Source organism: Sciurus vulgaris, assembly GCF_902686455.1.
Source record: "Sciurus vulgaris genome assembly, chromosome: 17".
NCBI classification, from domain to species: domain Eukaryota; kingdom Metazoa; phylum Chordata; class Mammalia; order Rodentia; family Sciuridae; genus Sciurus; species Sciurus vulgaris.
Window position 1 is genome coordinate 62,911,574 of NC_136478.1, and position 12,579 is coordinate 62,924,152.

Below are 12,579 nucleotides of genomic sequence, written 5' to 3' on the forward strand. Positions count from 1 at the left end.
TGCTTTTTTTTTTTTTTGGTACTCTGAAAAACTGAAATTTTCTACTGACAACAATTACAATATATTCTTTTTTCTGTCCTCATTCCCGCCCAGCTCCACACTGGGAATTGAACCCAGTATGCTCTTCCTCGGAGCCACATCCCCAGCCCTTTTTATTGGGAGACATGGCCTCGCCAAGTTGCTGAGGCTGGCTCTGAACTCGAGACCCTCCTGCCTCCGCCTCCTGACCCGCGGGGGCGCTCGGCCAGAACCAACATCAATGTGCTTAAAAACAAAACAAAGGCCAAAACTCGGTGGCTACGCAACGTAGCAGGACTGCAGCCTCACCGTCGCGCGTTCCCAGAGCGCACGGCTATCCGCCTACTTCTGCAAGGAAATACAAGCTGCGGCCCTAGCCCCTCGCCCCTGCCCCGCAGGAGGCGGCGGCGGAGCCCTGGGCAGGCGCAGCGACCCACCGGCCCCGCCCACTCCCGGGGCGCCTTCCCCATCCCGGCTCCCCGCACCCGCGCCATCGCAGCCTAAGCTGCCGGTCGCCTCGGCGCGCATGCCTCGTTCAACGTCTCTCTCGCCGACCGCGCCTCTTCCGGTCCGGCCCGGGCTTGCCCTGTGTACGGATGCTGTCATCCTCCACCATGGCCGCTTCCATGGCGCGAATGGGCGCCTCCATCTTTCTTCCTCTTCGGCACCACGGGCAAGATGCCGCGGGCGCTCATTTGACCTCCGACAGGCACTGGCCTCTGAGAACGTTCGTGGTGAACGGCGTGGCACAGCGCCCGCGGCAAGCAGGAGGGCGAGGCCATGAGGGGGCCGGGAGAAGCGCCGGGCTGGGCGTGGCCTGGTTGCCTCTCCGAAGCTCCGCGCTGGGCGTGGCCTGATTGCCTCACGGAGGGCGGGCGGCGGGTACGGGAGGTTCCGGCTGCGCGGCGGATCCCGGTAGTGTCGCGGCCAGGCTGGGACTTCCGGGTGCAGAGGCGGTCGGGCAGGTAAGCCTCGTCGGGGTCTCGCGGGAGGCGGCCGAGGACCCCGACCCGGGTTAGGCTGCCCAGGCTCCGGTTGTGGGACAGGCGAGGCCACAAGCGCTGGGGCCTCCGCACCGCGCTGCTGCCTCCACGCAAGTTGAACTTCACCCTCACCTTCAGCCGGAGCGGAGGCGCCTGTGTTCTGGGCTGTTGGGGAGGCTCAGGCAGGAGGGTCGCAAGTTCGAGGCCAGCCTCAGCAATTTAGCCCAAATAAAAAATAAAGGCCTGGGGATGTGGCTTTGTGGTCAGGCGCCCCCGCGTTCACTCCTTGGTAACAAAAGAGAAAAAGAAAAGATTCGCCTGGGTTATTTGGGACTGGAAGTGTTTCCAGACATTCCTGCCCACGTCTTGCCCGTGACCCTGTTTTTGCAGTTTTTCACAGGGCCGAGCGTGTGCTACCCCGAGCCGTGTGACGGCCCTTCATTTCCTCTTCGGAGCTGTAGAGGTCTCTAAGTTTTATTGAGGCTCGGGTTACGTGCTCTTTAGACCCGCCGAGTGCGGATCCCCACTCCGGACCTCGAGTGTCTGCAGCCGTGCTCTGCGCGCCTGCTGCCGTCTGTGCACGTCTCCTTTCGGCCGGGCACAGAAGGGCTAGATCGTGCGGCTGGGTGTGCGTCCGGCTTTTGGAGGAGCTGTGGACGGTCTCTCGGGTGGTCGTCCTGGGCGTGCGGGAGCCCGGCACCTGCAGGCGGCAGTGCTTGCGGTTGATGGGCGCCTAGTGCTGCCGGGCAGCGAGAGCGCGTCCTCACCGCTTGTTTTCCATCGTGTCCCATCTTCGGTGAATATTTTTCACGTCCTTTGCCAGTTTTCTCGAGTGGTTTATTTGCGTACTGTTGGGTTTTGAGAACCCTTTGTATAGTCTGGACACTGATTCTGTGCTTTGCCAAGGGTTCTTTCCTAGTTTTTGGCTTTTCACTTTTCTTAGGATTTTCCACATAGAGATCATATTGTCAAGGAATAAGGACAGTTTTACTCTGCATTTCCAATCCGGATGCCCTTACTTATTTGTCATCTTAGCACACTAGCTAGACCACCTAGTATAGTGATGTGTGGAAAGGCGAAAGCAACTCTGTTCCCAACTCTAATGGAAAAACATTCTGGATTTTTACTATTAAGTTTGTTGTTCATTTTGCTTTTTCATGTAACACCATTTACCAGTTTCAGTAAGTCCTCATCTGTTCGTAGTATTCTGAATGTTTTACTCATGAATTGATTTTCACATGATTTACCAACCCAGAATTCCAAAGCTAAATCCCTCTTAGACAGTCTGTGATTCTTTGTATATTGCACCCCATTCCTTTCTGTGGTATGTTGCTGTTTTTCACTTGTGTTCGTGAAGGATGTTGGTCTGTAGTTTTCTTCTCCTTCACTGCCTTTGGCTTTGGTGTCTGAGCCATAGCTTGATGATCCTTGATGGCTTCGTGGAATGAAGTTGGCTGGATCTAGGCTTTTGTGTGTGAGATGAGTTTCCACTGTAGTATTCCTGAAGTGTTTTTAATTAAATGAGTCAATTTCTGTAGTTACTATGTATTCATTTAGATTTTCTTTTAACTTTTTCTGTCATTTATCTTTAGACAAATGCTGATTCAATGGTCAAATGCCTAAAAGGATAAATTTTTATGTAGAGGTATTTTTATATGTTTTTTATCTATGGCATAAAGTTGTTCATGACATCACCTTGTAAACCTTTTAATTCTTGTAGGATCAGTACTGATGTTGTCACATCTTCATTTCTTTCTTCCTTTTTTTTTTTTTTTCTTTTTGGTGTCCAGGGGCACTTTACAACTGAACTACATCCCCAGTCATTTTTATTTTAGTTTTGAGACACAGTCTCTCAAAGTTGCTGAGGCTGATTTAGAACTTGGGATCCTCTTGCCTCAGCGGCCTGGGATCGCAAGCCTGTGCCACGACACTCAGCCACACTCTCATTTCTAGCTTACTTTTGCTGTAGTGGGGATGGAAGCCGGGCATGCTGAACAAGCCTGTGCCACGACACTCAGCCACACTCTCATTTCTAGCTTACTTTTGCTGTAGTGGGGATGGAAGCCAGGCATGCTGAACAAGCCTGTGCCACTACGCTGCACACCACACTCCCACAGGTTTTTACTGGCCTAGGTGATTTCTTTCTTTTTTCTGGTTCACTCCAGTTAACATTATCATTTTTGTTGATTTTTGTCAAATAATTACATTTTGGTCCACTGATTTTTTAAAATTACCTTTTTCTTTTCCAGTTCACTGACTTCTACCTTTTTCTTACTAGTTTTTTTCAGTCTGCTGCTTTGGGTTTAACTTTGTCTCCTTTCTAGTTTCTCAAGTTGGAAATTTAGAGTAGTGATTTGAAATTGCTGATATAATCTTTTTCCTTTTTCGATTTAAAGCTATAAATTTCCTTTACTGTTTTAGGAACATTTAGGTATGCTATTGTTTATCTTCTAGTCAGTTTAAAATATTGTCCAATTTCCCATGTGATTTTCTTTTTAACCTATGATTATTCATAACTGATCTCTTCAGGCTAGGTAATGTGGTACTTTCCTATCCCAGCTGCTCTAGAGGCTGAAGCAGGATGATTGAAAGTTCAAGGTCAGCCTGGGCAACTTAGCAAGGCCCTGTTTCAAAATAAAATATTTATTTATAAATAAAAAGGACTGGGGATGTAGTTCCAGTGGTAGAGCATCCCTGGGGAATTTTGTCTCCAATAGTGGGGGAAGGGTTGCGGGGTCTGGAAGTCTGGCCAGAGGAGTATGCTCTTTAATTTCCAAATGCTTGAATATTTCTTAAATTTTCTTAAGTATTCCTAATTCAATTCTGTTGTGGTTGGAAAATATATTTTGAATTTATTGGTGCTTGCTTTACATCCTTGCATATGATCTTTTTTTTTTTTTGGTGCTGGGGATTGAACCCAGGGCCTTATGCTTGCAAGCACTCTACCAACTGAGCTATCTCCCCAGCCCCTAGCATATGATCTTTACTGGAAAATGTTATGTGCACTCTTTTTGATTATACATGAGAGTAGAATGTATTTTGGCAGAATAGACACACATAGAATACAACTTACTCTATTTGGGTTCCCACTCTTGTGGCCACACAGGATGTGGAGTTACCCTGGTTGTGTATACAAATACAAGGGTAGGACAGCTGTGACCAATTAGTTCTACTTTCTTATTTCCTTCCCCCACATGCACTTTTGAAATGAATGTATATCTTGCTACTGTTAAGTGTATTTTAAATTAATGTCAGTTAAGTTTATTATCTTTTTCTAGGTTTTGTGTGCCCTTGTCTTTTTTGGGGGGGTACCAGGGATTGAATTTGGGGGCACTCAACCACTGAGCCACATCCCCAGTCCTTTTCTGTATTTTATTTAGAGAGAGGGTCTCATTGAGTTGCTTAGCAGCCTCCTGAGCCACTGAGATTACAGGCATGCACACATCTGCCTTTTAAAGACTTAATGTCCAGATCCTTATAACCTTTTGTATCTTCTTTCCTAAGTTGATCTGCCTATGAATTTACCTGCATCGGAGGCATTGTGCTCTGCTGGTTGTGCTTTTTTTACTTCCCCTAGTTGTCCTGTCAGCTTCTGATTTGCAAAACAAAGCTTATCTTCCACACAGTAGCACCTTGCTTTATTGCCCCAGGGTGTGAAATCCTTTGAGGTGCCAAGTAAAGACAAAGTGGGAAATACTTGGGTCCTTTACATAAGGCAGATGCACAGAGGGAACGTATACTTAAAGTCAATTTGCTCTTTAGCCTACAGGTCATTGCTCCCCAGAAGCAAGAAAAATGGAGGAAAAGAGTGAAGGACGGAGGAGGAAGTTCCTAGCCTAGAATATTATCATTTCTGAGGACACCTGAAACTGGATACCAAGATTTCTGAACATAAGAACTCCATGGCGAATGTAGAAGAGATATAAAACACAGAATTGTTTTATATCCATTATTTTCTGGGTGTAGAGAAAAATGATTGCGCCTCAGGTGACTTTTTGTTTTGTTGTATTTTTCCTTTGTTTTCTGATGGACTTGTAGAGGCCTGAAAAAAAAAATCTATTCAACTAAAATTATTGTAAATTGAATAATTGGGTCCTGGGGAGAAAATAACTTTGAATCTAACTTCAAAATTAAGGCAAAGTGGGGTCAGGAATATACTGTTTATAACAGTCCTACTAAATGACTAATATTTGGAACATGATATGTGACTGGTGGATCCTGCAGGTTAGATACGTTAGATACCACCTTGTGTCTAATATCTCCAATAACTGTTAAAACCAGAAAAACAAGATGATATGCATGGGGGCTAGGATTGTGGCTCAGTGACAGAGCACTTGCCCAGCATGCGTGAGGCACAGGGTTCCCTTCTCAGCACCACATAAAAATAAATAAAATAAAGGTATTATGTCCATCTACAACTAAAAAAGTATTTTTTAAAAATGACATGCATTGGTTTTTGGGAAAAAGCAGACCAGTCTCTTAGGAAATTTCCTTGATGGTGTTTCAGAGATGATCAGTGGACAGTATCCATACCTGTGGCCTTTAACCCAAGTTTTAATCAACTTTAATGATCTACTGTACTTTAGATGCATCTTATATAGTTTTTTAATTCTTTAACATTTATTTAAAAGTACTCTTATAAATTGAGAATGTGAAGTCTGTTTATGATCTGTCCTTTTATTGACCATGAAGTCTGCTAATGTAGGCATGTTTAAATTGTTCTGATGTCATTTGCATAAGTTTCCTATTTAGAAATTGTGCTAAAATGCATGAATTTTACTCGTATGAAAATATATTTGAGAAAGGTATAGGGCTAAGCAGGCTATATGGTGAAAATTAGAAGAACTTCCCTCATATTTCTTCTATATGAATGATTGGAATTGACATCCCATTAAACAGAAGTATGTTACTGCAGGAATTGGTGACACTGGAGGATGTGGTTGTGGACTTCACCTGGGAGGAGTGGCAGCTCCTGGACCCTGCTCAGAAGCACCTGTACCGGGATGTGATGTTGGAGAACTGCAGCAACCTGGTCTCAGTGGGTAAGGATAGGTCCACTGTGTCACTTGGTCACCTACTATCTTTTGTCACCACTGAAAGCTTTGCCTTCATTGTGGTATTTTGAAGTGTTAGATTTTCAGTTCTCTTTTGGTGCCAAAGTGGCATAATCTCTCCTATTCTGGAAAACAAAACAAAACAAAACAAAAACAAAAGAAAAACCTTTCTACTTTGCATATGAGAAGTTTCGTCCCTCAAATGTAATATTTTCCACTTGATATACTATACCCCTCTTCAGTGTGTCTAAAGTCATCTGGTTTTTTTTTCTTACAAACAGGGTTTCTTACTGTCAAACCAGATGCACTCTCCAATTTGGAGCAAGGAAAAGAATGGTGGATAATAGAAGATGAAGTCCAGATCGGAAGCTGTCCAGGTGAGTGAATGTCTTAGTTCCTTTTGTGCTATTATAACAATACCCAAGACTGGGTAATCTGTAAGGAACAGAGACATGCTATTTACATTTCTGGGGGCTCAGAGGTCCAAGATAAGGGGTTTGCACATGGTAAGGAGCTTCATGCTGCATCATCACATAGCAGAATGCAGAAGGGCAAGAGAGTGTGCAGGAGAGACAGCAAGAGGTCAAACTTGCAGCCTCTTGCCCTTTTAAGTCATCAGCATTAATCCATTTATGAGAGCCCACATAGCCCACCTCTTAATATCGTTGCATTGGAGATTTTATTTCCAACACATGGCTCTTGGGGCACACCTTCAAATCAGCAGTTAGTGAGTGGCTGTGGAAGTCATTCTACTCACTAAGGGAGGTATCACTGCTGTGAAATATCTGAGGTACCTAAAGAGTTTCTCCACACATTTATCTCCCCATTTGAGAACTCTTTTTTATTTTTGGCAAGGTGTTTAGTTTAAATATACCCCTGTGTTATCTCTTTTTGGATAAGTCTTTGTTTATTTCACCTTGCATGTTTATTATTTTCTTTTCTACTGGAATCATTCAATTGACAATAAAGAGCCAGCCCCGACTTTTCTGTTAGTGAGCTTTTCATCACTGTGACTAAAATATTTGATAAGAATAGCTTAGAGGAGAAAAGACTCATTTTGGCTCACGGTTTCAGAGGATGTAGTTCATGGTTAACTGACTCAAAGGCAGGAACATCATGGCGGCAAGATGTGGCAGAAGGAAGCTGCATATCATGACAGCAGAAGCAGAAAGAGAGGAAGGGGCCAGGGACAAGATAAACTCTTCCAGAGCATGCCCTAGGGTCCTCCTTCCTCCAACTTGATCCCATTTCCTAGTAGTACATTTTGCTATTGATAGATTAATCCATCTGATCAAATGGATTAATTAACTGATGAGTTCAGAGCCCTCATGATCCAATCACTGCCTTAAAAGCCCCACCTCTGAACATTGCTGGATTTGGGGGACCAAGCTTTCAACATGAGCTTCTGGGAAACTTTTCAGATCTAAACCAGAACGCCCAGCAGATCATCTTCTAAGAATTTTTACTCCATACCATTCTTATGGAAGAATTTATTCTCTCCTTTCATAGAAATTAGGAAAGTTGATGGCCACCTGCAGGAGTACTCTCAAAACCAAAGATTCCTGAAGAACATACAAATACATGATTTGTATAGGAAGAATTTGAAATCAAGATTAAGTTTAGGTAACCAGAAGAGAAGATATGAAATAAATAATCCTCTTGGGTTTAATGAAGGTGAGAAAATCCTTCTACATGATAATGATGAACATATATATACTGAAATGAAATTTCCTGAAAGTATAAAATGCACAGGTACTAAATTTCAAGTCTTCAGGCATCAGAAGACTCAAAAAATTGAGAAACCCCTTGCATACACTGAAGGTGAGAAAATCTTCACCAGAAAGTCTCCGCTCATTTATCATGATGGCATTCATACAGGAGAGAAACCTGGAGGTGATCCAGGTGAGAAATCATCCAGAAGTGTTATGACCATTAAGCATCAGAAAACTCATATAGGAGACATACCCTGTATCCTTAATGAACTTAGGAAGAGCCCTACAGTGAAGAGCAGTCTCACTGTCAATGAGCTATCCCAGACAGGAGAGAAATCCTATATATGCAGTGAGTGTGGAAAGGGGTTTACAATGAAGCGCTATCTCATTGCTCATCAGCGAACTCACAGTGGAGAGAAACCTTTTGTGTGCAGTGAATGTGGAAAAGGCTTCACTGTGAAGAGCAATCTCATCGTCCATCAGCGAACTCACACAGGGGAAAAACCCTACATATGCAGTGAATGTGGAAAAGGCTTCACCATGAGGCGCTATCTAATTGTACATCAGCGAACTCACACTGGAGAGAAACCCTATGTTTGTAATGAATGTGGAAAAGGATTTACTGTGAAGAGCAATCTCATTGTGCATCAGAGATCTCATACAGGGGAAAAATCCTATATATGCAATGAATGTGGAAAGGGCTTCACTGTGAAACGCACTCTCATCATACATCAGCGAACTCACACAGGAGAAAAGTCATACATATGCAGCGAGTGTGGAAAAGCCTTCACCACAAAGCGTACTCTCGTTATACACCAGCGAACTCATACAGGAGAGAAACCCTATGAGTGCAATGAATGTGGTAAGGCCTTCAGCCAGAAGATATGCCTCATACAGCATGAGAGAGGGCACACAGGGAAGACTCCCTTTGTATGTACCGAGTGTGGAAAATCCTATTCACACAAATATGGTCTCATTACCCATCAGCGAATTCACACGGGAGAGAAGCCCTATGAGTGCAATGAATGTGGAAAAGCCTTCACTACAAAGTCAGTGCTCAATGTACACCAAAGAACTCATACTGGAGAGAGACCATACGGATGCAGTGATTGTGAGAAAGCCTTCTCCCACTTGTCAAACCTTGTTAAACATAAGAAAATGCACACAAGAGAAATGGGTAGATTCATTCAAGTTGAAAATTCCTTTAAGAGAGAGTCACAGCATAGCACTTAAAAGTGAACTCAAGCATCAGAAAAGCCTTGTTTGTGCAGTGGAAATGTCTTTTGTGGCAACTCAGACTTCAGTAAACATTAGTATTTCTAGCAGATGGGAATGTAATCCTGGTACTGCCTGTTAGGTGCCCTCAGAAGATTAAAGGATCTTCCCTGGAGATGAACCTGGTTGCAGTAAGTATGGCAGTGCCTTTGGTGAGCCTTTACCTCTCATTTTCTGTCAATGAAAATATGTTAGATAAACTCAGACGTATTCAGTTATGGAGATGCCCTGTGCAGAAATTTCTAGCTCATGATCTGCAAAGGGTATAACTGGGTAAATTCTGTGAATGTAGAGACTAGGAAATTCAACTTTGAAAAGATGTTATTATCAGGGCTCATCATGGATTGTGAGCTCATTGATTGACAGAAATAACAGTGACCATGGCAAAGCCTTTACCCAGCAACAAGACCTCAGTTAGTGTCAAGTGTTTACACTGGAGAATATGGTAACAAATATGACAAGATTTTAGTAACACATTCTTCTTCATCGTTTGTCAGGAAATCAAATAGGAAAAAATGTTCTGAACATGTTAAATGTAGACCGCCTTTGGCAAAATATTGAGAGCCCATTAAGGAATGAAGTCCAATGTTTGAGTATGTTTGAGTCCAACCTCATTGGATGTCAAATATCACACCTGATGTGCATTTTCAGGCAGGCTACCTCACCTCATTCCTTGTTACTTTGCCAAAAGAGCCTGAATTTTTCTTCCACTGATGCTGGGCATCAAACCCAAAGCCTTCAAGCATGCTAGGGGAAAATGCTCTACACTGAGCTATACTCTCAGCCCCAGTTCCACAATCTAGAAAAATTGCTGTCTACAGCAATTTTTATTCTAAGAAATATATTTGGTCTTTGTCCCTGATTCCTTGCACAGTGTTAGGAATGTTTTGTTTTTCATAATGAGGTCCTTTCAATCACACCTCAGTTTATCCTAATGAGGTGAGAGAGGGTGGGACTGGTCACCATAAAGATCAGATGATCATAGGATAGAATCCTGGGCAGAGGGGTCTGAAGATTGAACTCCTGGATAATGAAATTGCAGAGTATCCACATTGGTGAAAATACCTACATGGTGACAGGGTCACACCCCAGCTCCGTGGGGACAGAGGCTTTGGAGCTCTGGATCTTCTACTCTTTTTTTTTTTTTTTTGTGCTGTTGGGGATCGAAGCCAGGGCCTTGACTTGCTTCCATCTGAGCTATATCCCCAGCCCCACTTCCACTCTTTGCATCTTTTTGTCTATTCATTTGTATCCTTTATAATAAACCAGTAAATCTAATTTTTCCTAATTTTTGTAAACCATTCTAGTAAATTACTGAATGTGAGGAGAGTATCATGGGACTCCCTATTTGTAACCAGTAGGTTAGAAGTACAGTTAGCCCGAGACTTGTGACTGGCATCTGAAGTGAAGATGAGCCTGGGGGACTGTGCCCCTTCACTTGGTGGAGTCTGCACCAACTTGCAAGAGTCTCAGAAGTGATTGTAGGTTGCCCTTTTGGTAGGGGAGAGTTGTTGAGGTTGTTAAGTTGGGACTCTAGTAACTTGCTGGTGGGAATGTAAAATGATGTGGCAATTGGAGAATAATCTGGCACTTTCTCCAAGGTATATACCCAAGAGAAATGAGAACACAGGTCTACACAAAAACTTGTCCAGGAATGCTTTTGACACCGAGCGTGGTGGCATACACCTGTAATCCCAGGTACTCCTCAAATTTGAGCCCACATAGTGAGGCCTTGTTTTGCCTCACTATGAGGTTGTGTTTTTTAATACTAGCACTTATGAATAATATAAATTTTAGCAAATAAATATAGGTGTGGCAAACCAAACACCAGTGATTTCCAACATTTAAAAAGAGTGAAAGTACAGCATGTGCCTTAGTTTGCTAGGGCTACCATAACAGACTACTACAGACAGATTTAAACAACAAAAATTCCATTTTTTCACAGTTCTGGAGGCAAAACAAAAGGGGCTTGGTGGTCAGTGGTAGAACACCCTCAGGTTGTCCCTAGTACCACCAAAAAAAAAAAAAAAAAAAAAAAAAAAAATTCTTGTGATAATGTTTCAAATGGCCAAAAAAATGGAAGCAATTTAAATGTTCATCAGCTGAGGAATGGATCAGTATATTCAAGTAACCAAGCATTAGGTGGCAATAAAAAAAAAAAAAGAAAAAGGAGTTATGAACTGATATATGCTAAAATGAATGATCCTTGAACATATGCTTAATAGCCAGTCACCAAAGACCATGTATTATTTGGTTGGATTAATATGAAATATCTACTATAGAGCTAGTGGAGAGATTTGTGGGAACAAATGGGGAGACACTGCTAATGGGTATAGAATTTTATTTTCAGGATGATGGAAATGTTCTAAAATTGTGGTAATGGTTGTACAACTCTTTAAGAATCACTGAATTGTATAGTGTAAGTGGGTGAATTTTATGATATGAATTATATTAATAAAGCTATTATATTTTTAATGATTATCTTTCATTAATCTATTTATTTAACTATGCAGTTTTACGGTTACACAGTCTTCAAGTTGCCATTCTATAATGTATTCAATTATTCACATTTGAGTTTCACTGAAATTGTTCCTAAGTTTTTTTTTAATACTAACACTTGTGATTAACATAAATTTGGGGTATAGAACTTATTTTCAGGATGATGGAAATGCTCTAAAATTGATTGTGGTGACAGTTGCACAACTCTAAGAATCACAAATTGTATAGTGTTAAGTGGGTGAATTTTATGATATGAATTATATCAATAAAGCTATATTTTCAGTGACCATCTTTCATTAATCTGTTTATTCAACAATGTAGTTTTATGGTTACACAGGCTTCAAGTGGCCATTCTATAATGTACTCAGTATTCACATTTGAGTTTCATTAAAATCGTTCCTAAGTTGTGTTTTTTAATACTAGTACTTATGATTAAAATAAATTTTAGCAAATAAATGTAGATGTGGCAAACCAAACACCAGTGATTTCCAACATTTAAAAAGAGTGAAAATATAGCATGTGCCCTAGTTTGCTAGGGCTGCCGTAACAGACTACTACAGAGTTAAACAACAACGTCTCATTTTTTTCAGTTCTGGAGGTGAAAAGTCAGGTATCAGGATGTCAGCATGGTCAGGTTCTAGTGAGGACCCCCTCTTCTGTCTCGTAGTGCATTCTGTGTCTTCATGTGGCAGAGAGTAGGCTCTCTGGTGTCTCTTATAAAGTACATTTACACTGTACGATTAAGGCCTCACCTTTATTACCACTTTAATTATGAATGTGGGGAGAGGTACACAATTCAGTACCCATCACCTTATAAATAGACAGGAATTTTCTCAATATTTTCTCCATGTATTTGGCTTCTAACACTTTGGCTGTGATGTATCCGTATGTGGATCTCTCTATTAGAAGTCTGAAATTTTTGGATCTGAAGAGTAATATATTTCATCATACTTGGGAATTTTTTTTTTTTTTTTGGTGGTGGTGCTGAGGATTGAACCCAAGGGCCTTATGCTTGCTATCGGAGCTATCCCCATCCCA

The 12,579-nt window shown here is 42.1% G+C and overlaps 1 protein-coding gene across 1 annotated transcript; it reads left to right on the top strand.

Moving 5' to 3' along the window:
- Positions 1-851: 851 nt before the first annotated feature.
- Positions 852-10,639, top strand: ZNF614 (zinc finger protein 614). Its single transcript, XM_079119125.1, has 5 exons — positions 852-983; positions 4,764-4,988; positions 5,917-6,043; positions 6,337-6,432; positions 7,565-10,639. Exons 2-5 carry the CDS (start codon positions 4,974-4,976, stop codon positions 8,998-9,000), a joined length of 1,674 nt encoding a protein of 557 aa, XP_078975251.1. The 5' UTR covers positions 852-983; positions 4,764-4,973; the 3' UTR covers positions 9,001-10,639.
- The last annotated feature ends 1,940 nt before the right edge of the window (positions 10,640-12,579 follow it).